Source organism: Alligator mississippiensis, chromosome 1 (assembly GCF_030867095.1).
Source record: "Alligator mississippiensis isolate rAllMis1 chromosome 1, rAllMis1, whole genome shotgun sequence".
In the NCBI taxonomy this organism is placed as follows: Eukaryota; Metazoa; Chordata; order Crocodylia; family Alligatoridae; genus Alligator; species Alligator mississippiensis.
In genome coordinates this window covers 320,022,125-320,047,999 of record NC_081824.1, presented here as the reverse complement: position 1 = coordinate 320,047,999, position 25,875 = coordinate 320,022,125, and the positions used below count along the sequence as shown (strand labels likewise).

Here is a 25,875-nt window from a genome sequence, read left to right as displayed (position 1 = left end):
CAAAATGTGCATGCATCATCACCCACAGCGTATCGTTGGAGTTTTATAGAGAATGCGCTGCTAATAGATTTCTATAGATGTAAGGTTTCACATGACTTATATGAATTATTGCAAAGTTATAGTGCAAAACAGGCAGAAAGCCATTTCATGATGCTGTCACTGTTTTCAGATATGGCTTCACAAAAGAAGTGATGAAGAAGTATCGGGTAAGATATTTCCCCCCCTTTAATTTTTTTTCTGGCATTTACAAATCCTATGTTAACTACAAGACTAGCTCTCAGTTACAAAGAGCTAGAAACAGAGTAGTTCCATCTAGGTAAAAGAAATTATTTTGTATTCATACCAGTGTAAGTGAGAATAGAATATTATACCCAGTGAAGTAAGAACAGTAATCATAAAAACTTATAAGCCATACAACAAATACCAGAAAGTACAACAGGGTTGTTGGTTGTAGCCGTGTTGGTCTAAGAACATAGGCAGACAAGGTTCTTTGGGTAAATGTAATATCTTTTATTAGATCATCTAAATAGTTGGCAAAATTGTTCTTTGCAAGCTTTTAGGCACAAACATGCTTCTTCAAGCATGTCGAGAGTCTGCTAGTGAATTGTGTGCTCTCCAATAGAATAGAAGCCAAAATGCAAAATGCAGGTCTGTGAAAATGTAATGCCTGGAAGTGAGGGTCAGAGGAGTGGAAGACAATAGATGTGAGGCAGGAAGAGAGGTGGGGAGGGAGAAGAGGGGGATGTTGAACTGGTGATAGAAGAATGTAGCTTGTAAAATGCAGACAAGTTACCTGGGGTTATCAGATGGCAGACAGGTTATAATGTGCCAGAAATCCAATGTCTATATTTAGTCCATGATTTTTTGTATCCAGTACATTTATGAAGTGAAGTTTGTAGAAAATACAACACACTGACACAAAGCAGATAATTGATCAACTCAGAATCAAGCAGTATTTAATGTAAGTTTCTGAGCGTAAATAACAAAATATTTTTGAGGTTACATCAGTGGGTAGAATTGTTCCCCCAGAATATTGAAGCCCCAACCACAGGATGAACCCAGAGATACTTCCTTACTTTATACTTGCTGTGACTGGCTTTAGAGGTTCTAAGGAATGGCATCTAACACAATAATCTATTTTACAGTACCATGGGCAAAAAATTTTACGCCTTCTGGAAGACGTCTTTAGCTGGCTTCCCCTTGCTACTATAATTGACAGCAAAGTATTAATCTTGCATGGAGGAATTTCAGACACTACAGATTTGGATCTCCTGAATTTGTTTAGCAGAAATAAGGTAAGATAGCATTATTTTATTTTATTTAAATAATTTACAAGTAAAAAGACTAAGTATTGTTGTCGAAGAATGTTGTAGGTCTAGAGCAGAGATGCTCAGCCTCTGGCCTGCAGGCCAGATTTGGCCTGTGATGCTGTGTCACCTGATCTGTGGGGCTCCCCAGGGGTCTGGAAACTTGGCGGCAGGGGAGTAATGGCTCCCCTGTTGCAAATCTCTGGACCCATGGGGAGCCCTGGGCCTTGCATGCTGGATCTGGCACCCAATCCCAGTACATATGGCCAGAGAGGGTAGTACTGAGTCCTCAGCATCCAATCCTGGTGGGAAGGGGCAGTGCTGGCCCCCCAGGACCCAATCCCAGAGCATGGTGGGGAGCGGAAGAAGGTACAGGAGGGGGCAGTGCCGGGCCATCAGGCCCCAATCCCAGTACTCAGGGAGTGGGAAGGTTTGGTGCCAGGCTCCCAAGGCCCAGTCTGGGTCACAGATGGACCCCGAGCCACTCATCTGACCTGCAGGGCTGAAGAACAAGAGAGGAAAAGAGTGCCAGTGATTTCTTAAAACATGTTTAGAATGGATATGGTATCAGTGGACATTTTGAGCCCAGTACTTAGTTGTTATAAGTCAGTGTAGATAAATTGAACTCAAGGAAGTTATACCAGCTTGTACCAGCTGTGGATCTGATTCACCCGGTTGTAAGACTCTGTGTTATCCTAGACAATATAAAAGTTAACAACTCTCAGAAGTTTCAAAGGAATCAGGAAATCAGTTTAGTTTGTGAATTTATTTTTTCAGTGAAGTTCAACTTTCTGTGCAGAGAAGTATGTGCTATAGCCATGATCCTACAGTCTGATCTGTGTGGGCAGGCCCCTTCACTTGTGAGTGCTCTGCTTAACTTCCTTGAGACTCCATATCACTGTAAAGACCTGTAGTTCAGAGTCAGGATCACCCCCGACAAGCTGATGTCCCACAATGTCCGTGTTCTCCCCCCCCTCTACCCCCCAAAAAACCAGCAAAAAACAACCAAACAAGCTCAGCGGTTGGTCAGATTTAGCTCTGAAGTTAAGCAGGGTTGAGCTCCCACTGAAATCAGGGATAGATATTTATATCAACTCCGTGTTTGGCCTGTTGCTTGTGAAACATTATGCGGTGTCTGATTAACCTGGTGAAGTCATTTTCACAGGAGAATACTGAAGTAGTTTAATTTGTACGCCACATTCCAGACTGTGCTGGGCAGTCCCCACTGGGATCTACTCATATTGTTAAATCCATGTGATATCTCTTCAGATATTGTTCAAGATAATAGTGGGGAGATATCCTCTACTTAGATGTCTAGGCTTCCTGGAAGAAAAATATAGGAGAATCTGTTTTGTTTCTTTACTAAATAAAGACACATTTGTATTGAAGTAATACAGGAACTCCTGTAGGAATCCTCAGAAAGAGAAAATGGAGATAGTGTAACAATCTTTGAGCATCACTGATTACTCACAAGTAAATGCACTCTTGGGAATAATTAATGGCGAGCACCAATGTCTGCCATCCATTCCATGTTGAAGAAGCTAGAGCCATCACTATGGCTAAGTGCTGAGTAAAGTTATGGGAACATGATATGTATTTTATTGACCTTTCCAAATTTCTGTACGTGCCATTAAAGATGCAATGATAAGTCTGTTTTTGTTTCAGATGAAGTCTGTGCTGAAACCACCAAACCCACACACACAGAAAAAATCCAGCTTGAACAAAACTGGCTTGGTTGAGCAGCATTCTTCTGTATCAAAACGAACGGCCAAGTCTCCAGCAACGTCTGGCTATAGAGGACCACACACCAATGACCGCTCAGATGCTGAAGAACGTACTCGTCGCCTTCATGGTGGTACCCGCTCTGACCTTCCCCCTCAGATGCACTATCTGGAGTCCAGTGCTTGTAAGCTGCCAGAATTGACAGCAAAGGAATGGAAACAAGTATGTGGACCTAGGAATATAGACTTTAAGTTTAGTTATAAAATGGAATTTATTTTGTGCAAGCAAGTGGTTTGATTCTGAAGTGGGCTTTCAGTGACAAACACATTGTTCAGGACAGTCAAGGTATTTTAATTGTAGCTGAATCTATTTTCAGCCAGTGGTTATTCAGATGCATAACCCTTTTGTAGCCCTATTAATGAAAGACTTGTGAGTTTATATTTATTCTGTTCTTCCAAGTATCAAGCATTCCAGTCCATTTTAAGAATACTCTTCAGTATCTAACGCATCCAGTTGATCTTATGTGGTTAGGATCTAGTGGTGCAAAACATCTTGTTAGTTTAAGTGGGCTACAGTAGGCATCAGTGATATCTACCAGTAGCTCAGGGAGGAGGGACTTTGTATGTTCTTCCTTCAGTTTTTGGCTTGTTTTCCAAAAGGCAAGATTAAGTCATTAGTGGGTACATCTACACGAGATGTGTTGAGTGCAGTAGACTAATTCTACTGTGCATTAGCACAGTGGGCAAAACCCACCCCCCACCTTACCAGGTTGCCCCCCACCTTACCAGGAAGAACTCAGCTGGGGTCCTTGGTGGGCCAGGGATGGGATTTAACCCCTCCCCCCCCCCCCCCGGCATGGTGGCCTGGGGCAGGAGTGGGGAGTGGGGGTAAGCCTGGTAGGGGTGCCTCCCCCATAGATCCAGGCTGGGGTCCCATGTAGGCCAGGAAGGGGGGTTTAAAGCTCCCATCTCCCTGGCCTCAGCATACTGGCCCCAGGCTGCTGTGGCCTGGCCATGCTGCCTCCATTCGAGCAGGCAGGCAGGAGGAAAGCCTTGGAGGGCTTGTCTCCTCCCTTCCCTTTTGCAGCGGCTGGGAGGCATGCTCTGGCACCCCCAGTTTCTGACCTGAGCCACTGCAGGCATGCGGCTGCATTTCCAGAATCAGAAGTGAATGTCTGTTCACTTGCTTATTGGTTCAATCTGTGCAGTTTAGACTAACCTGCAAAGACTGAATCAGTTCAGCCTCTGGCTTTTTGACTTACCTCAGTTAAGCTAACCGGACCTGGTTGCGCATCTACAGATGCATCACACACAGGTCCAGGATCCTTTCCCCCTATGCAGTGCTGATCAGGCCACAGTTGGAGTACTGCGTCCAGTTCTGGGTGTTGCACTTTAAGAGGGATGTGGCTAACCTTGAGAGGGTCCAGAGGAGGTCCACTCACATGGTCAGGGGGCAGCATGCTAGGCCCTACGAAGATGGGCTAAAGGGCCTGAATCTATTCAGCCTCCACAAGAGAAAACTGAGAGGGGATCTGATAGCCATCTATGAACTCACTGGTGAGGACCAGCAGGAAATAGGTGAGGCTCTGTTCCCCTGGGCACCACCTGGGATAACAAGGAATGAGGGCCACAAATTGAATGAGAGTAGGTTCAAGCTTGATATCAGGAGGCATCACTTTACAGTTAGGGCTGCCAGGCTCTGGAATGGGCTCCCAAGGGAGGTGGTGCTCTCCCCTACCTTGGGGGTCTTCAAGAGGAGGTTGGATAGATATCTGGCTGGGGTATTAGGATCCCGGCACTTGTTCCTGCCCAGGGCAGGGGGTTGGACTTGATGATCTGTTCAGGTCCCTTCCAACCCTAGAAACTATGAAACTATGACTTTCTGTACTTAGCCCTGGTGTGTAGAACTAATTTTGAAATGTTTTGCTTTGGAGAGCTCACAGGGAAAAGTATGTTTCCTTTATGTGTTCCTGAAATGTGTTTGTGTGATACAAATTTAAAAGTTCAACCCAGTAGATTTTGGTTGCTTTGGTTTGCTATTTCCAGGTGGTTGATATTTTGTGGAGTGATCCAAAAACCCAAAAGGGCTGCACGTCAAACAAATATCGAGGAGCTGGTTGCTACTTTGGCCCTGATGTTACTTCCAGACTGCTTAAAAAGTATAATCTGAAGATGCTCATCAGATCTCATGAATGTAAACAAGAAGGCTATGAGGTCATCCATGGAGGGAAGGTAAGATCCTTGTGTGTAAAGTAAAATTCTGGCTTGCATTTCACAGAAAAATCCAGGCTAGTAACTTCAAACTGGTCAGCAAAGTTGATCAGAGAAAAAGAGTAACTTCATAAAATGAGTATGAGGGAATATGTGATATTTGCATATGTAACAATTCAATAGTTGTTACATGTACAATATTCTCCTCAATATCAAGAGGCAATTTGGTAATAACAGCAAGAATAGTACCATACTTATCTGTGCTTTGAATTCACTAAAATCCTCTATTTGAGTCATGCCAACTTTTTTTTAACCAAAGTGCATTAAAAACAAAACAAAACAAGTCTTTCTCAGTGTCTCAGAACGATTAGCTTTCTTCAAAGTGCAGAGATTCAGAGAATCAGTACATTGTTATAGAAACATTATAGAGCTAGTGGTAGTGCTTCAGAGCTTTGTTTTTATGCTCACCGGAAAATGCCAGCAGCAAAAGCTAATGGAGTTGAATGACTGGATTAGGGGGAGAATATGAGCAACACTTTAGATCTTTTTCTTATTTTTTCTCAGCTTTGGTAAAATGTTGATAGAAGGAATACCTCTGAGTTATGCCCTGTTGTTTGCTCAAACTTAAAATTCCAGTTATCTTTTTTAAAGTTTAAAGAAAGTTTGTCTTGTGTTTTATACATTATTACCTAGGTTTGCACCCTATTTATCAAAGATTTGACTGTCCTTCCTCTATGGAAAAAATCGAGACCCACTGTGGGTACGTCTACACATGCACTGGACTGTGCAGTTGTTACTGCTCAGTCATTTAGTACTTGCTCAAACAAGTAGTAAATGACTGCTCAGTAACTGCCTTTAGTGCGCAGTCCCAGCACTGCACAGGTCGTTTCTGATGCTATTGCACAGTAGCAATGAGTTGTTGTGCAGTAGCTCATAGCTACTGTGCAGTAGTCAGTGCAATGGTTCATACATGCCAACACTATGTTGCCCTAGCAACGAGCTACCTCACCATAGGTCGTCATTACAGCAACATAGCATCTCATGTAGATGCACCCTGTATCATTAAATGAAGTGAGTGGAGGGGGAAGGTAATCATGGCCTTTCATTTAAGATTGTATAGGGAGGCATTAAGCTGCTTTCTGAAGCCAGGTAGTTGAAACAATCAAAACACAAGCACATAGAAGGGTGCTTGTATGTAGTGCATAACTATACAGATAGAGGTGCTTTCTCTGTATTGCTTTTAGTAGAAGTGTGTGTGAGAGAGGAGGAGGCAAGAGAGACAAGGAAAACAGCGAAGCAACAAGCAACCACGACAGTCCTGGCAACCCAAATGAGAGAAAGGGGGATGGAGGGGATAGGGGTGTTAAGAGCTGGCTGAAAGAAGTTTGGAGCTGTGAGCAAAGGAACTGTATTCTTTTGTTTGCTTCCTTCTACATTTGAGGAAACAGGCCTTTGTACATTCTTTGTAAATAGATAGGATTGCTTTAAAGAAATAACTGAGAATATAGATGGATTGATATCAACGGGTGTTGATGCAAATTCTTATGGCAAATGTTGTATCTGCATGATTCTTTTATGAAAGAGATGTGGCAAAACTGCTCCAACTTTAACCCTGCTTCCTTCAGGGGAACAGGGAGGGGGTAACAATATATATGTTAATTCAGATAGGTGTGATACATTTATGATGCTAACTTCTCTGAATAATTTCATTTTTCTTTTTGGGCTTCTGTCTCTGATGTGCACAGCTAGAAGCATGGAAAGGAGACTAAAAGCCATGATTTAGCCTGCAGGGAAATGTTGCCCTTGTGATGAGTGTGAGAAAGTGTTATTCCGAAGACTTGATGGGACACATTGAAAATGTAGTTCTGATGCCTCAGACTCAGTGGGCCCAAGCAATTTCAGAACTGGTGCTGCTTATTTTAAACTGAATGATAGATAGTTACTTATTTAATGTAACTTTAAACTAGGTTTAACAGATCTTAGAACTGCCTCAATTTTTTTCAAGGTCAGTTTCATGTTTCTGTGCGAAAAGGAACTGCTTTAACCAACTCCTTCAATTTCTTTCTTTTGTAAAATCAGGTCATCACTATTTTTTCTGCCTCTAACTACTATGAAGAGGGAAGCAATCGTGGTGCTTACATCAAGTTGAATCCTAATCTGATACCTCGCTTTGTACAGTATCAAGTCAGTAAACACACACGCAAAGAGACTCTTAACCAAAGGTACCATAAGGAAAACTCATACTGGTCACATGTGTAGTGGATGAGCAGGAATTTACACAGAATGCATCAGTTTTTCATACAGTGTTGTTGGTGGTAGCTGTATTGGTCTAAGGACATAGACAAAGAAGGTTCTTTGGCTAAATGTGATATCTTTTATTAGCCCAACTAAATTGTTGGAAAAATTGTTCTTTGCAAGCTTTCGGGCACAAATACTCTTCTTCAGGTGTACTGCCTACACATTTAGCCAAAGAACCTTGTCTGTTAATTTTTCATATTAGACACAAATAACTTCGCTGTAATTGTACAGCCATTTATTTTACCAGTTTTTCTTTTCATTTTTAATTAAATCTTTGACTGCTTTTAATTAAACATGTTAAGTGTTTCCAACAGCTCTACTTTGTTTTTTTTAAGGGTTATCTATAATGTTATAAGAGGATGTAATGGTTTGACTTGTACAAGACAGCACATGTGTAAGACAAAAGCAGATAGGTATAAATTGGCTATAAAACCTGATGCTTAGAAATCTTCTGAGCAGTGAGGTTCTGGAAGAGCCTTCTGCAAGGACTGGTGGAGGCAAAACACCTAATTATTTTAAGGTGGAGCTTGCTGCATAAATGACCTGGTTGCCTATGAAACCGGGGCACTGGACTGAAAACCAGGAGATCCTTTCCAGTCCTATGTCCCTATGCCTTATAAAGGATTTGAGTCACCACTGTATGGCTCCCTTTTTAGACTGGTCTAATGGCCATGTCTAAAATGAGAAACTTAGTTGTGCATCAGGGCCAAGAAGTTAATTGTCACAGTTCTGCCACTCTTGGGGCCTTCTGGTTTGTTTTACTGGTATAAAGGACTTGACTTGTCTGTGTAAGGATTACCATTATCTGAGCATCGGATAAACTCAGAGAGTTCTTTTGGTTTTGAAGTATCACTTTTTAAGAGGCCTTATATCAAGACTCTGAAGATGTAAAATATTAGTTGATACAGAGGCTTTCTTATGCATACCTTGCGTAGAAAATTTTAGAGATCTTGAGAATTTCATCTCTTTAACTGTCTATTGTTATTTTCTTCTCAGGGTGAGTGTAGTTGAATGTTCTGCCTTAAAGTCACTAAGAGAGAAAATTTACACGCACAGATTAGAACTCATTGAAACTTTCAAACAATATGACCCGAATGATACAGGTAATACCACATCTCATTCTCCTTGATAGGGTATTTGATCAAGTCAGAGTGGGTGACAAGCCACCTGCAAAGAAGGGAGGAGCATAACCTGGGGAATGCAAAAAGAAGGGTCCTTCACCTTAGAAGGGGTCTCAGCCTTCATCTTAACAGTGTGTCCATCTATGCGTGCAAATGCTGCTGGATGTGTTTACTCTGGAGTATTTTGCTCTGGAGTAAACCCACCCTGGGCTGGCATCTACATGTGCCCAAATTTGGGAGCAGATTTGTTCCCACCCTGCTCTGCCCCCCCTGTAGCAGCCAGGGGGAGCTCTGGGCTCCCCTCAGTGCTAACCCAGGGGCTATCAGGGAGCAGAGAGCCAGGAGACAGCTGTCTCCTGCTTGAGGCTGGGAGTTGCTCCCTGTCCCCAGGAGCTTCCTGCTGCCAGGGCAGACTCTGATGGCAGAATGTGGGGTGGGACAATGTGCCCCTGCCCTGGCAGCAGGGAGCTCCCAGCCCCAGCTGCCCAATCAGGGGCAGGAGGCTTGGAAAGAGCAGTGGGGGAGGGGCAGGTCCTGGTCCCTTGCCCTGATCCTCCAGTGAGGCACTTAGCAGTGAGACCCCAGCAGGGTGGGGATTCCCTGCCCCAGCAGCAAGAAGCAATCATGGAGCCAGGGCCAGGCGATCCCTGCTGCCAGGGCAGGGGGATATTGTCTCAGCTCAGGCTTCAGTAGTGGAGCCCACCCTGACAACAGCCAAGTCCCAGGGGCAGGGAGCAATCTCCCACTCCCTGCTGGCCGGCTGACTGGGAGCAAATTTGCTCCCCATTGGCCATCTACATTTGCCTTACTGTGCAGTAACTAAACCAATTTGTGCAGCTACCCCTGAAGCAGTCAGGTGGTTATCAAACTTAGATATTCATCTATGAATGTTGTAATCCTAAAATGTCATATGAAAGAAGACTACTCGGTCTTCAAGTAGCAAATTAACTGCTGAGTAGAGCAAATTACTGTGCAGTAAGGATCTGCAAATGTAGACAGTGATGCTTACTATGCAGCAATTTGCTCTACTGTGCACTAATGTGTCTTGTGTAGATGTGCCTAGTGATGGGAGCTGATTAGCCCTCCCCCCACATTTCCCATTAATCTAATTTAAAGCTTTGACCAGGTCTTTTTGAGCCTCTTGGTTTCTATAACTGCCCTACCAACCCTCCACATGTTTGTATCACAAAAGCCATGCTTTTCAATATGCTGACTTCTTTCCTGTGTAGGGGACAAGGATTTTTTCCTGTTGGGATTAAATTATCAGAGATTGGGTGCATTTTCTTCAGTTTCTTCACAGAATCATGGAGGTGCAGTTTAAGTATAGGAGTTAGGAATTAATACTGGTGGCTTGTAAGACTGTTTATCACAACTTGCAACCACTGAGCAGTTTCCTTAGCTGATGCAATCTGAAGAATATCCCTGGCTCAGGGACGTTCTTTCTTCTAGGTGAGGACATGAACTTCCTTCACCCCAGGCAACAGCAGGGTTTCAGCAGTGGCAGGTGGGGAAGAGAGGAATGGGAGGGAAGGGGATGTGCCTCTGAACCTGGAGGGGAAGGGAAGGGGGTGGATTCTTATCTCCATTGGGACGTAAAACTGTCCAGGCTGCTGATCTTGCCCCATGGTCAGAAACAGGGGAGTGCAGTAGTACCACTGCATCTGCTCTTGATCCACCCCTGGAGGGAGGTATTGGAGTAGTGCCTACTTCAGCCTCAACCGGCTGCTGACTTTGAGAAACAGTGGCACTTGGCAATGGGGGTGAGCTGCAGCTGTGGTGGGAACCACTCTGACACCTGCCCTGAGTGGCAGGGCTTCTCATTGCAGCTGCTGGAGCCTCAGGAAGTGCTGGACCTCTGGCAACCCTGGTGCAGTGGCAGGCAGAGTCCACCTCCACCAAATGGGTTTGGCCTGCAGGCAAAAAAGCAGGGAATATGGCCCACAGGCCACTTTGAATTTGACATCCGTATTTGAGACATTGTTATAGCCCTTTTAAAAACAACAGAGATGTGCTAGTAGGAGGCACGTATACTTTATAACTATACATGTGGTCCACTTTGACAGGGTATATTTCTGTCGGTGAGTGGGCCTTGGCAATGGAATCTGTCTTGCATCTGGATCTTCCTTGGAGGACACTGCGCTCTCGATTGGTGCAGCTTGGCTCAGATGAAAGAGTTGACTATCTTTCATGTTTCGATGATTTGGAAATAGAGCAACCTCTGAAAGAGGTAAAGAGGAAAAGGTTCAGCTCTGTGGCTTGTCAGCTCTGTGGCTTTTGAGACTGGAGACTTAGAGGACATTTTTTTTTTTTGTAAAGCATGTAGCACCCACATGTGGGGCCAGGTTTTCGGAAGAGCTCCGTTTCCATTCTGGTCTGAGAAATGAGAGGGTCAGTGCCTCAGAAATGCTTTGAGAGGCCTAAATGCAAGCTGAGCTCTTCTAAAATCTTGTGTGTTCCAAAAAGTGAGGAAAGGGGAGCTCTTGAGTGCTAAGCATATTTTGGAAGTCTGGCACTTAGTTGTTTCTCACTTTTTCTAAGAAGGTGAGGAGAGGGGAACTGTTCTGACATGCAAGGTTCAGGTCTAAGGTGAGTATGTTTGTAATGTGCAGGCGCTGCCAAAAGTTTATTAGTTTGTTCAGAAATTATGACTGATAGCAGGTGTGAAAGACTCATCCCATGGGTCATCTTACCCACCCAGCTGTTACGTATCCTGGAACCGAGAGCCTCATAGGCCCATATCCAACTTGTTTTTAGCAGGTATGTATCATGCAACAAACTTTCACCACATAAGTGATGTTTTAAACCAGCTATATACATTTTTGATCCTGTTGCCCCTTGCACAACTCACAAGGTGTGGCCATTTACACTTTGTTGTGATTCTGTTCCACCCAGGTTGGGACAGACATTCTAGGCAAGACCCAGACATATTAGTCCCAGGTAAACCATGAGAGGGAGGAAGAGGCCCTTTCACCTTTTGTCCTGCTATCCTGGCAGTTAGGGCATGAGAGGGGGAGACCCAGGTTCTACTCTCTTATCCAGAAGCATTTTGAACCTGCATCTCCCACTTCCCAGGAATGTGCCCTGGGCTAGTCACCTTCTAGCTCTCCTCTTGAAGCTGCCCCACTGAGCCACAATCCCTCTAGTTTGCTCTTTTTCTGGTATCCCATGTCTTCCCCTGTTGACAGCTCAATAGGCCAGGTTAGAGGAGGGGTGAATGCCTTGACAATGTCCAAACTATGCTAGAAAGTGAGAGAGAAAGGTTCAACCATAAGATGGACCTGGATCTCACTCCCATGGCAAGTGCCGTAATAACTAGGCTGTTGGATTAAGAGCTAGGCACCCTCCTTGATTTTTTTGTTGAAGTATATGGAGTTGCATGCTTTTCCAGTAGGAAGCACCATCTTAAATCTAAGTGGCCTAAAACACCACTTAAAAATGAGCCATGTAAATGCTATTTACACATCTAAAAGTGGAATTGGACTTGGGCTATACTTTGTTTGGGGCAGGGTTACTGAAGGGGTGGAAATCACGCATTGGAATCTCTGCTTGAAAAATGGAATACTTCAATAAGTTAATAATGATCACTTTGTGTATTAGTGGTCTAATTTGTCTTGTGTGTCCTGCTCATTAGACTAACTTATACTGAGGTATGATCTATGTTTTGCAATTTCCAAACCAGGTTCAACCAGCATTGGTGGAAACCTTTTGCAGATACAGAAATGATTTGGAGACAATCTTCAACATCATTGACAAAGATCGTTCAGGTACTTCAGAGTAACTGCTTCCTAATGACTGCAGGTCTGTTAATTATTGCTCTCTACTGTTTTGGCTTTATTTTTGCTCCTTCCTCTTAGCCTTCCAAGTACATGAGAACCAAATGTGATTTTTTTCTGGTTTATTTAAAACACAGTTAAGCACATAGACTGTGTCCTGTGTAAGGGCCAGAATGTAGCCCAAACCCAGAAGATGCTTCTGTGTAATTCCCCTCCCCAGAGGTAGATTCACCATTTTTTGGTTATGCTTTTTTTGTCACATTCCCCCTCCTCTGATCTGATGCAAAAGCAGTGTGTGCATTGCAGCCATCAAACAGCAAATACTTTGAGTTAGTGGCAGGTAGGTAGCTTTTTTAGTAGAGATGGGGTGAGCTGTGCTGAGCACCTTTACTTTCATCTATTTTTTGCAGGTCTGATCTCCATTGAGGAGTTTCGCCAAACATGGAGGTTCTTTAGCTCTCATCTGAACATCAACATAGATGATGAAGCCATTAACAAGCTCGCCCATGCCATAGACTTCAACAAAGATGGCAGCATTGATTTCAATGAATTTTTAGAGGCGTTTCATGTGGTTCATAAGTTTGAAAAGAGAAAGAACCAGTGAAAGAGCAGAATTCCCCTGAGGAGTTCTTGTCAGGAGCTTGCCGGCATGCTTGCCACTGGTCTAATGCTGTGCTGAGATACCTAATTTCTGGCTGGAAAATAATGGACTGCTTGTTCTTGTAAGACAGCCTGGTAAACATATGGGGTAGATAACTAGAAGCCTGGTTCTGGTTGGACAAGTTATTACTCAAGTCAGTTGTAGATTGTGGACAGTTGCCAAGCTTGAAAACACTAATGAGGAAAAGGAAGAAATGAAAGAAGAGAAAACATTAATTACCTTCTTAAGGGGGCGGGTTTGTTTCCTGCTAGTAGAGTGTTTCACTGCCATATTAACAACCTAAGTTTGACTCCAGTCCCTGTTTCTGTGGCCATAGAGGTCTGTGATCACTGCCAAAATACCACCTAAAGCCTTGGGAGGTTGGGAAGAAATGTTTCTTGTGGTGCATGACCAATCATTGCAGACAATTAATAAGCAGTATTGAGCACCCTGAAAGGAGTTGTCTAGTGATTTTTACACTTTGTATTTCCCCTCAAGTTTTTCATTATAGCTGACTACAAAGGGCAACATCACTTTGGCCATGGTTGAATATGCCTATAAAAGATTCTGCTTTTAAGACGATGAAGATGTTTTGACAAAATATTATTTTCCTTTGCTTCAGTATACATTATTCTAATAAATACCAGACAAGCCAACCTTAATATTATTTGCAACTTCCAAGTTGGACAGCTGTGTTGCAGATGATTGCAGGTACTGTAAAAATATATGGTACTGCATAGTCCCTTTCCAGAAGAAAGCAAAATCTGGAACTTGGCTCCTCTGCTTGCTTTTAAGCTTGGAACATAGAGCTCCAGTGGCTTGGAAGATATTCAGCCAGTCTGCATGGGGGGCATGCATAATCAGTAGCACAGAAATCACATACATTCATATTGTGCTCACTTCTAAGTGTTTTCTCCAATAAAACATGCACACAAAAGATGCTAAATGAAAAGAAAGCATCTTTCTTTGTGCCAAAGCCTTTGTCTTAGCTATTAAGACTTATTTAAAAGCACCGCCACAGTTTCTGGTTGATTGCTTTGCTGTACCTTGGTCTCAGTATTAACTGTGCAGTAAACTACCCTTTGTTCCTTACTAAAATAATAAACTAAATGTTAAAAGAAATACTGTGTAAGCCCCTGTATCCCTACTTTGTCTTTCTTCTCTGCGGAGAGTCCCATGGAAATCGGTGAGCCCTACCATAGGTTCCAAGCTCAGACCATGCAAATTTGTTGCAGGATCAGGGCTGTAACAGGTAAGTATTGGGATGTCAATGAAAGGCTGTAAGCAAGCATGATCCAAGTCTGGGTCAGTCATGGACATGGACATTCCTGGAGATTTAGCCCCAGAAGTGATTGATGGGAAATCAGGATTGTGAGCGAAAGGGAATAGGTGATTGCAAAACTGTAAATATAAGGCACGGTCATATAGAAGAAGAAAGAAGAGAGGCAGAAGTCAGACTTGAAATACAGCTTTGGGAAGAGATGGAGAATCAGCCAATGAACCAAGAACTGACAGCAAGAGCACCCACATCCTAAAACAGCTGGCTGCACAAAGACTTGAGAGAGCAAAAGAATGAGAAGAGGCATGCGCACGGGGTACCACAATGGTGGTGATGTGGAAATAGAGACATTTATGCAGGTTCCTCTGTTTGGACCTTCCAGTTAGGAAGGCAGTACAGCTTCATGACCCCATGTAAGGATGATTTAGCTTTAGCTCGCTGATCCCAGAAGGGAAGCAGTCTTGCTCACCAATGTGTCAGGGGAGCCCAAGCATCCAGCTGAAAAAGGGGCAACTTCAGCTGCATATTGGTGCCCTGATGCCAGAGAGGGAGAAACCTCTTGCAGGTGCCTATTGCTGATGAGCAAGAAACAGCAGGGATAGCCCAAGAACAAATTCTGCTTGCTTACCTTCCTTGGGAAAGGGGGAGGATGGAGAAATAAAAATCAGTGTCTGAGGCTTCTGGCACACATTTATTTGGTGCAATGGGATCTGGTCCCCCCCCATTCCAACAATAGCGCCTCCTGCCATGCCACACCAGGGGCCACAGCCCCACATGAGAAGCCAACAATCAGCTGACTGCCAGCCCTGGCCAGACAGTCTGGTTCCAGACCTAGGACTGGCTGGAGACTAGGTCTGACAGTCACTTGATTGCTGGTCCCAATCTCAGCCAGTCCCAGGTCTCGTTCATGTGGGGCTATCAGCACAGACAATCTTCTGACTGTTGGTGCCTGTCCACTAGCCCTGGCTGGGCACAGATGCTGAGCCCAGTAGCCCAGAGTTTAAAGGTCACAGCAGGAAAAGCACTTTGGCTTCTGCTGGAAGCTTCTGATCCTCCATGCCTGGCAGCCTAGCAGAGCTGCTAGGCACAGTGTTTAAAGTCTCTGGTGGGGGGGGGGAAGTCCTTTGGCTTTCACCCCTATCCCTAGCCTTGGGATGGGATTAACAAGCATCTGACCATTGCCTTTGGAGCTATTCCAGACTCTGGTGTGGTTTGGGTCCCAGAACCAATGATCTGCCATCAGCCTGTGGTCACGTGGTATATTTAAGACACCGTACAAATCAGTCATGGAACAGTTACATGGTTCATTTCCCATTTTAGTACCTTAAATCGGGTGCATGTGTAGCATCCTTCCCATTTATGCCATGGCTAACATGTTAATCGTGGCTTAAATGTGACATATAGAGGGGGCCTGTATAGCATATATCAGATAGACTGTTGTAGATGTATAAAATTCTGTGGAAAATTGGGTAGTGCGTGGGTCTGCTGGGTTATGGATCAAGCTCTTTGTGAGCAGGCCAGAGATGAGACATACATCAACCTTCAGCCATGGTGTACTTCTAATTTAAAACTGCATCATTCCCATACGTGTCTCTTGCAGCTGTTGGCACTGCCTGGAATAGGGAGGGTTATTTAGAAAATGCTTGTTTAAACCAGTGATGCTCAACCTTTTGGTCTCTTGGACCAGCTGAGCAGCATGGGGCCAGTCCACAAGCCGAATCGAGCCACATCCACCAGAATCAGGCCCTGGGGCCAGACACTGGCTCCTGCCCTACCCCATGAATGAGCAGCAGCCCTTGGGGGCCTGACACTGCCCACTCCCACTCCCATACACTGGGATTGGCTCCCAGAGACTGGCATCACCCCCCTCCAACCCCCCTACACACCAGGATTAGTTTTCCTGGGGATTGGTGCCGCCCCCTCCCACACCCCAGAATCAGCCCTAAAGTCCTGGTGCCACCACCTCCCAGCCTCCCACATGGGGATTAGTTCCTAGGGCCTAACACTGCCCTCTACCCAGTCCCGTGCACTGGGATTGGGCACCTGATGCAGCATGCAGGGCCTGGGGCTCCTCATGGGTCCAGAAATTTTGCAGTAGAACAATGGCATGGTTTGCCTGCCACCACATTTCCAGACCTGTGTGGAGCCCTGCAGGCTGGATGACAGGGCACTGGAGGCAAGGTCTGAGCACCCTAGTTTAAACTATTGTTTTCTTCTTCAAGTGCTACGTATGTTAAGAGCCCAAGAAACAACAGTCTTCTTGGAACATAACTAACTGTGCCCTAATGAGGCCTATTATTTCTCCAAGCATCAGGGCTGGAGACAAAATATAGTGATATATTTGGGGCTTTGATCTGGGGGTTGGACTAGATGACCTCCTGAAGTCCCTTCCAACTATCATTTTCTATGATTGGGCCTGGAGCCCGGTGCTGGTCTTATATAGCAAGATTAGGCCAGCACTTCCCCCATGTATCAATGCCACCTCCATCTGGCCTGGGACTAGGTGCCTGATCCAGTATGCAGAGCATCAGTGCCACCGCCCCCCTGCTGCCAAATTTCCAGACCATGGAGAGCCTGATGGGCTGAATGACAAGGTGCCATAGGCCACAGGCCAATGGTTGAGCACTCCTGACCTAGAGCACTCGACTCTGTTTCCACCACTCGCAATATTTCCCTTTCGTGGCCAGCATTTCCTATTTTCCCTGTTCCGCCCATAACACCGGGACACTAGTCCTATTTTGGTTTCTTGCTGTGATCTGATGGTGGAACTCCAAGTGCAATTCATTACCAAAGCACTGGGGTGGGGGTCCTTTTTAAAAATAATCATCTTGTAATGAAAACAAAATTAGAGGCTCTCTAGGCTAGAGCTTCCCAACACATTTTGAACGATGATTTTAGCTGGAGTAAGGAGCTAATTTTCTATTGAAGAATAACAGCTATTAGAGACAGAAGCCATTAGAAAGGAAGAGACGAGCACACGTTTAAATATTTTATCATTAAATTTAATAGTCCCTGCTGTGAGACATTTCATTTCTGAAGTCTGTTTACTTATATCAAGTAAGTCTAAATGCTTTGCCAGAAGTACTGTCCAACTTTATTTTTTTTATAAAATAGCTCCAAGCTCATGTGAATGCAGATCATAGTCTTAAATGTTGCAAACATGCAATACTTTCTTTTCATTAGAAGAACAAGAAGCAAAATCAGAACAGCTTGATATAATAGTGCTATATAGAACAATAGCTATGGCATGCATCTTCTGCCCTCAGTAATGACCTGTATGCCACGATGCTTGTTCAGATACAGTCCATTGTTTTGTTCCAGTGCAGAGACAAATGTACCTGTAACAATTCAGTATTAAACTTGTACTTCAAAATGAGGTCTTATATCTCTCCTGGAAGAATCAAATCACTTCTTGAGAGTGGCCATGCTATACGCAAGCACTTTGCGAGCTGTAGAAACAGAGCTTAGCTTGGGTTGTGGACAGGTGATGTCATGAAAGCAGAGTTGAACTGCTAAAGGATTTTGAGTAATAATGTCCCTTCTGTATTATGTGCATTATACTCACAGATTTCTAAAAATGCAGATAGTCTCAAACCATTATCTACTGCATTTTAAAAGTAGTAAGGAAACTATGTAAGTAAAATAAGTTTCCTCAATGCTTGCAGCCATGTTATTCTAGTACCACCATTTTGCAACATGATTTCAATGCAAGAGCAGTTAGTTCTGAATATCTGCCTTTACTAAGCGTTACAATGAATGTTAACTCACACTCCCTCCTGTTGAAGCTGAGCCATGCTTCAGTGAAAGATTACTATTAAATGCATAGAATAGTCCTTGAAACTGGAATTGGAGTCCAGGTCCTTCCTGTGACTGCTCTAGCTCTTTTGCTAGAATTGCACACATTTGCATACGTGCTCTCTGGCCCAGCAAATTTACCACCTGGGTAAGTTATGTGGCCAACACTGATGTCACTGACATTTCCACCAGTGTAGATGGAAGAGTCCGACAGCAAGCCCCGACTGTGGGGTAACTTTGCCTAACACAAGATAGGCAGATGGCAAGGAAGGGGTGCACTATACAATGCATCTTGCATGCATATGATTCAGTCATCACTACCCTTGAATAGATCCAGAGTTCAATTACACCTCTTTCCAGTCCTGAACAGGATACCAAAATCCTGTCCCTATCTGTGATATAGGCACCTTTGGACCCCCGCCCCCAGCATTTCCTACTGGATAGCTAATGTGGCTCTCTGTGCAGGGTGCTGTTGAATGCTATTCTGGGGCACCTAACTATCCTGGGCATTGTACAGGGTGCCAAAGGTGCTTAAATTGGAGCTATGGATTCTGCTCCAGGGGGTAGGCACCTACAAGTCAGGCACTGCAACTTTGACTGTTTCAGAGAGAGAGAGGATTTGACTCAAACTGCTCTGGTTTAGCTTCCTCAGCTGTAAAATCATTACTTGGACTGTCTGGTATATTGTCAATAACTTTGTCAAGCTCTACTTCCTTGAAGTAAACAAATCACAAGCAGTATTGCTAAGGACGGCTGCCTGGACTGGTACTGAGCACAATTTCTTGATCATTTCATAAGACTCGTTAAAGATTGTTCTCTCTCCCTCTCTCTTTTACAGTGTTCTCCTACCATCTGCAAAAGTCTGACAAGATTCTGTATATGAATCCCTATATGCAAGGTGCTCATTACAAGTGGAGGAGGAAGTGCAGACTACTGAGATGCACCTCAGTGCTATACCCTGGAAGAGCTGGACCTAGTCCACTGTACAGTAGCCACTGAATGCTAGTAACATTTTATCATTCTGACTAACCCGGCAGACCAGACCATTTTATTCTGTTTTCAGACATGTCTGGGTTTGATGGAGTAGTAGTGTAGGTGTTTCCTTCCTGACAGCTGCAGTCTGTGCTTACAACAGCACAGCCTGTCAAACTAAAACACTGGGTCTTGGTTGTTTCTATTTTCATTCCATGAATGCCCCTATTTCCAAGATGCTTGATGTGTGTCTGCTTACCCTTTTCTTGCTTATTTTCCAGAAATGTGATTTAAAGCTGGACTGTCATCTACTTTTCAGTCCCCTGCAAATGCTGACAACCCAGTCACGTTATTTCCAATTAACTTATCCTAAGTAAACTAAAAATATTCAGTTTGTTCAGGCAAGAGCACAGATAGCTAACAATTACTGGCAGGGGTCTCTTAAACTCCTGAAATATTTAAACACACACACAAATCCTCTATAAATAGGGTGCTATATAAGCGAGCTTTCACAACTTCATCAGATCTGCACCACTCCAAAAAACAAAGCAGTTTAGATCTTAAACCTGGTTCTTTGAAGTAAGAGGCTGGGGAAAAGTCACAGACAAGTGATTGCCCTAGGAGCACAAATGGGTTATCATTCATTTTCTCTCTATTTCAAAATCCTTCACCATCTCCAGCCTGTCTATCAACCTTCTGCTTGACTGCACGGTCTCAGACTCTTAAATTAACATACATTTTTCAAGCAACTGCTCTGTACTGATCGTCTAAAAGTGACAAACACAAAACAAAAAGCATTTCTAAATCACATCATGTTATGAATTATAAATAAAGAAGGAGCTCAAGGTTACCTATGCAGTTGAATATTTAATGGTGACATTTTGCTGCGGGTTCTCATGTATTATTTTAAACCTCTGCTCAGCTGCACGAACATGTACAGTTCAAGCATTCTTTTTAGTATCCACAGCATTTAAAACCATTAAATGTTTCTCCTGTATGTAAACTAATAATTAAAACAAAGTTGAAGGGAACCATTGTACATCTTAAAAAAATAAAAAATAAAAAAATCAGAGCACAACCTAAAAATCACAGAAATTTCTGGATCTTTATTTGAAACCTCAGAAAATAAGTACCTGTAAGTCTCTTATACACGAGCAAACACGCAGCATACTAATTGAATTTGAAGCTTGTCCTACTTAAAAGTGGAGGAAGGTTTTTTTCCCCCCATGAACTTAGACCATGAAGCTAATTGATCTCTCAGCACAAGTATAAAAAAACCAAAATCAAACAATGACATAATGATAGGCACATCTCCACCCCATGCCCCACCCATAATAATACAGAACCACAATTCCTGTGGCTGGATAATAAACGTGCTCAGGTACATGTATGATCTGGAATGGATGCTTGTCCTCACCCTTCTTAAATGGCCAAATACTCGTGGCTCTTTGAGAAATTCGTGCCCCTTGGGAAGGGACAACTCTTGTACCTCTAACACTGAATGCTTCCCTCTTGCCTGCCCACAGGGAAGCAGCTCTTCAGAAGGTCACTGCTACAGTGGTAATAGGATGTAGTTCCTTACAGGACAGACAGATTTGGGGCAGAGGGAGTGGGATGGAAGGTGAACCTGACACGTGCTGTCTAGCTTGGTTGAGACTGGAGGGTGTGGGGAATGGGATTTTGGATTCCTTTGGTTTTTTGGGCTGTTTTATTTCCCAGTTCTTGCCAACAATTTTTCTACTTAGAAATAAACATTTAAAATTATGCTCACTGCTAAGTGCCATTCTAAAGGCAATAAAATCTTTTAATAAAAGTACAGTTGCCTTACTATTTGAGGGGGAGGGGTTCTCCCCTTCAGGTCCTAGAAGTAAAGGGGAGAAATTCCATCCTCACATACTAGTCCATGATCTCGTTTTGATATAGGACATGTTCTGACCCATCTCTTTGCACTGGCAGCAACTCAATCATACCTTTATCTGCCTCCTCTGAAGCTATCATTCTGCTCTGAATTGCACCTCTCCTTCTAGCCAAGAACCAACAGCTACTCATTCAGCCTACAGGCATGTAGTTAATCCCCTAGGGGCAAGCCTCAGCCTTAAATGGAAGCCCGCAAAGGGAATCTTTGCTGCCTCTTCTTTGCCCACGCCCTAGGGTTAGGCCGGAGGAGGAAGCACGGTGGTTGTACGTAGCTAAACACACTCAGTGGGCAGTCTGCCCAGTAGGGAGCACAGCAGTAGCTTCTAGGCAGCATTTGGTAATTAGACAAATGGTTCCTTGAAGGACATTCAACAAATATCCAACCCCTCCTTTCATTAAATTTGCATCTTATTTTATAGAAGGGGGATACTTATGTATTTCTAATCTGTGAAGCCATTTATGGTGGACTGCTTTTTTTTTTTTAAAAACAGGGATTTAGAAAGGGTGCCTGAATATAAATGTTCCTTTGGGATCTACAAGTAGCTATTTATTCATCTACTCAGAATTATTACAAGCATCTGTTGCTTTGGAAAAACTCAACTTTGAGATTACAGTTGGATGAAAGTCAGCAGCAATCTAGTCAGACAGAGGCTGCCACTTAAGGAGAGCCAGAACTCTGATCTCGTGCTTGACCGAACTAAGGTTACTACATTTTCCTCATGGAGATGCAACCAGATCAGACTCAGGTTCTACCTCTATTAGACACAATGCTGGGACATCCCAGGAAACTGAACAAACCAAGGAGGCTTTAGCCATTCACAGCAACATCAACATAAGGACACACAAAGAAAACTTATCTATCCAATATACTGAAGAATACATTTCCCTTGTTCTGGAAGATTTATGCCAGTGATACAGTTTACTCATTTTATCCTCAATGTGATCTATTTTCTCCTTGGCATAGGTGTGCAGTTCTACCAATTTAATATGAACTGCGTGTGTGCTTTTTGGGTAGAATAGGCCTCATTATTTGTATTGTCTCTCAAACTCCCTGCAAGCAGGTCAGATTTCACCTTCGGCTTTTCCCTACAGGTTGGTGTTCACACGTTCTGATGAGTGGTGTTTACTGCTGAGGTAGTGCACAGACAGTAATTGCAAAAACGACTTCCAATAGGGAAAGGAAAAAGAGCTTCTTCAGCTCTACTGTTTCCCCTCATTTTGTAGTATAAGTTATTGCATCAGGCAGCCTGTGCTAGGCAGGAAGTCCTGTAAATATGAGGCTACAGCCTTTGTTAGGTATGTCATTGTTCCATACGCTCCACTTGGAGCGCTGTCGTAGAAGAAGAGGCATATTCCTGTGGCCAGGTCTTGCTCCAGAAGGCCTTCGGTTGCTCCAAATGATTTCTGTGGAGGGGGGAAAAAAAAGGCAGGAGCAGGGAAAATCTGATACCTATGCTCAGATTTCAAAATAATACTAGCTCATGACCACTCCTGTATCTGCACTGAAAACAGTTCAGTTTTCCTTCATTTGCTTCTTACTCAGAAGCAGATGACAATGTATACTACTCAGGGCCCTGCCATGCATTTAAATGAAAGCTGGACAGAAACCAGCTATAGAGTGGTTACACATTTTCAAGCACTGTGTAGCTGGGCTGGCTCTTCTTATAGCTGGATGGATATTTTTATGACATAACAATTGCTTTGCATGTGTGGCCAGTTTAAGCTTCTTACACAATCAATCAGTTAATTTTTTAATATATGTAACATGTAGCAGGAGCCTTAGTGTGCCCGTACATGCGCAGGGAGGCTGCTCTGACACACTGTAATAACAGTGCGTCAGAACAGGCTCTATTAATTGAGTCTAATGGGGAACGTCTAGTTTATCTGCACTACTGGATCCAGAACTCATTAGAAACTCAACCAGTGATTCTCAACCAGACTGCTGTGGCATCCTGGGGTGCCACAAGATCCTCTTAAAGGTGCCGTAGGGTGCTGCTTAATATTGGCATGGTTAGGCGTACAAACACTGACATATGATTCACTAGATAGACCCAGGTTAGCTACAAATACTTAAAAAGTCTGAGGTGCAATTGATTGAAATTACACATTTTCTGTAAGTGGCCTGGCTTAGATGGGTAGCGAACAGAACGCACATTCTCCCTTTGGTGGGGGTGGGCAGCAAGTCTTAGATCGGGTTCCGCCATTTTTAAATCAGTCTATGTGGGCCAAGTTTCTGTTCTGTTACTGGTACAGACCAGTTTCTGATCACTTATACTGGTAAAAGTGTAATGTCTCTACCTGGCCCCAAAAATTTGAAATAGGAATCCTTAATCAAAAACACTCGGACCTTTTGTGTTCTTTTGGAGTTCTCTTCCACAGAAGATTTGCTCTATTACTTTCCCATAGTCCAAAAATTAGTAAAAGCTAATGGCTGGCATTTTCCAAGGAGGTCTCGAGTCTAAAGAGGGTGGGAACCATCAGGCTAGATGGTTACTTTGTGTTTTTTCTGCCCATTCTCAAGTGACATAAGACTAAATAATTTGTTTCAACTTAAACAGTGGCTTGTTGAGTTGAACGGTTTTGTGAAGCAAACCATTTTCAATAGGCTGCCGGGGCAAAATGTGTTTCCCCTGATCAGGCAGATAAATGTCTTAAAGCCATGCTGTTTCACCCTGTTCAAATCCCTGACAAACCGTTAATACAGAAAGAAGTGTTTAGTGGTGGATTCTCAAGGATAAGACACAGGTGTGTTAAAAAAGTAGCTAGGTGACAACTTCCAAGGGACTTGAGTAGGGTGGAAACCTTTCACATTTGGAAACCTAGTAGATGGAACAAGATCTGACCCTAAGACTTTAGGAAATATTTTCTCATTACAACTGTGAAAACCTGCCCCAGAGAGGCTGTGTCCCTTTAATTCTGTTAATTGAAGAGGTTTTAATATTCTGTATGTATTTCAAGAATAAGCTTAAATGACTTGTTCTTTACGAGGAAAGAAAAGGAAGAGAATTTCTCATGCACACAGAAAACATAGCCCAACCCTGCCCTCAGGTAACAGTACCCACCTGGTCCTGAAGAAACAGATCGTTAGCCATCTGCACTATTCGATCCACATGGATGATGCCCCCAATGCTAGACACATCTACATCCGACAGCAGTGTGAGAACAAGAATAGCTTCCACCAGCAGCTGCCTATACTCAGGCTGGGGTACATGATTCAGCACGGACTCCACATGCACAGCAAACTTGATTTCACAAGGGGTCATCTGACAAGTCAAGATTGGTTAAATTAGTGGAAAGAAAAACTGACAAACACTAGAGGCCAAGGCCCCAGATTCTGCTGACTTTTAAAACATGTTGATATTTTCAATGCTACTCATGCAGTAAATGAGATTGCTTGTGTGAATACAGCTTAGTGCTTGCAACACTTTTTGCAGGCCCTGGACTTCACAGGCCAAAAGGTTTATCTGACTTCTAGAAAACTGTCGCTCGATTGCAATCCATCACACACAGACCTTACATACAGAAATGCTGACCGCTTAGTTTGCAAATTCATTTTTGATCATAATGTTATTTCCTGTGACCATCTTTTTGGATCATAGATTGTTTACAAAGCAAACGGTACTGTTGAGATTTAAAAATAACCACCAATTGCTACGCGGCTGAGAGAACAGCCTCATTTCTCTAGCAGAGCTATGGAGATGTCACATGACATGGTAGCCTCAGGAGGCAAGGTTTATTTAGCCCAATTCCTAATAACAGTAAAATTAGGTCTGACAGGCCTAAGAACAAATCCAATTTACATTTGTCTACATGCTAGAGAACGCACTTCCACAAAAGAAAGGGCTGCAATACAACAGAAAATGTCATCCTCTTTCCCTGCTGCTGGTACCACAAAAGAATGAAAAATAATCCTGTGCAGCTGCCAGCAAACCTGCCCTTGTGTTATCCAGGGAGGGACACAACTGGGAAGCAATGAAGCGGGGTGGAGGGGGTGGGGGAGTATGTGGGCAGAAAATCCATGCATTTTTTTCTGCCTAAACTGAAAGATTCAAATATCCTAAATTGGTGAAATACAAAAAGCAATGACAGCCTGCCGTCTGCGCAACACTGCTGTCCTCCAAAAGCTGCGAGACTGATTCATAGATGTCAGGGACTGGAAGGGACCTTACAAGATCATCTGGTCCAGTACAATCAGTGAAAAAATTGAGACAAGAAATGAATCTGTTGACTCCACAATACATGAGCCCATGGCTTGGCCCCCATTGTACTGGCAGAGAAGGCATGCACAGAAGGGAAGCTGCTCCAAGACTGCATGGGAACTGCTATGCTCTAACTGCCATGTGTGCATGAACCTACAGGGATAGAAGCCAGCTAAACTGCCTCAACTTTAACTGCATCCAAAGCAGGGGTTTGCTACATTTGCATGGCTACAGGCTCCTGCACAGGTGACTGTTACAGAGCAGCATCTCCCCCTCCCCTTTTGAACCCGTTCCAGGCAAACGTCTGTGCATGCCCCGAGAACAACGATGTCATATGGTGTCAAAACTCTTAGAGGAGCTGACACGTGGCTTGGGTGGTGGTGGAGAGAAGCTGGGTCAGTTCAGAGACTAGGATGCCAAACAAAAATAAAAGCCAAAAGAAGAAAAATATAGGGGTTGCATAGGTGTTCTGCACTGACAATAGGTCTTGGGCAAAGTGCATCCCCTATGGACAGTTAACACAAACGCAGGCAGGCTTGGGTACCTGATCTTCCACTGAAGCAGCTCAAATATGTTGACCTGTCAGGCATGCTGCCAGGTCTCCCCCTTGATTATGTGATAGGGAAGAACTACACAGAGGGT

General features: G+C 43.7%; 2 protein-coding genes across 11 annotated transcripts in view; one reads left to right on the top strand and one right to left on the bottom strand.

Annotated features, from left to right (window-relative positions):
- Nucleotides 1-14,193, top strand: part of PPEF1 (protein phosphatase with EF-hand domain 1) — a 75,853-nt gene extending 61,660 nt beyond the window's left edge. For all 5 annotated transcript variants that reach the window (XM_019495039.2, XM_014608248.3, XM_019495040.2 and 2 more), the window contains 9 exons: nucleotides 170-206; nucleotides 1,146-1,295; nucleotides 2,973-3,251; nucleotides 5,075-5,260; nucleotides 7,319-7,461; nucleotides 8,534-8,640; nucleotides 10,722-10,885; nucleotides 12,338-12,422; nucleotides 12,842-14,193. In XM_019495039.2, coding sequence (XP_019350584.1) covers nucleotides 170-206; nucleotides 1,146-1,295; nucleotides 2,973-3,251; nucleotides 5,075-5,260; nucleotides 7,319-7,461; nucleotides 8,534-8,640; nucleotides 10,722-10,885; nucleotides 12,338-12,422; nucleotides 12,842-13,035 — 1,345 coding nt within the window. In that variant the 3' untranslated portion in view covers nucleotides 13,036-14,193. The remainder of the gene's footprint in view (nucleotides 1-169; nucleotides 207-1,145; nucleotides 1,296-2,972; nucleotides 3,252-5,074; nucleotides 5,261-7,318; nucleotides 7,462-8,533; nucleotides 8,641-10,721; nucleotides 10,886-12,337; nucleotides 12,423-12,841) is intronic.
- Nucleotides 2,297-25,875, bottom strand: part of PHKA2 (phosphorylase kinase regulatory subunit alpha 2) — an 83,490-nt gene continuing 59,911 nt past the window's right edge. For 5 of the 6 annotated variants that reach the window (XM_014608224.3, XM_006267599.4, XM_019495036.2 and 2 more), the window contains 2 exons: nucleotides 24,097-24,297; nucleotides 20,204-22,438 (listed from right to left, as the gene is read on the bottom strand). In XM_014608224.3, coding sequence (XP_014463710.1) covers nucleotides 22,265-22,438; nucleotides 24,097-24,297 — 375 coding nt within the window. In that variant the 3' untranslated portion in view covers nucleotides 20,204-22,264. Of the gene's footprint in view, nucleotides 2,631-20,203; nucleotides 22,439-24,096; nucleotides 24,298-25,875 lie in introns of those variants that run through there. The other variant, XM_059720884.1, reaches the window with a different exon arrangement.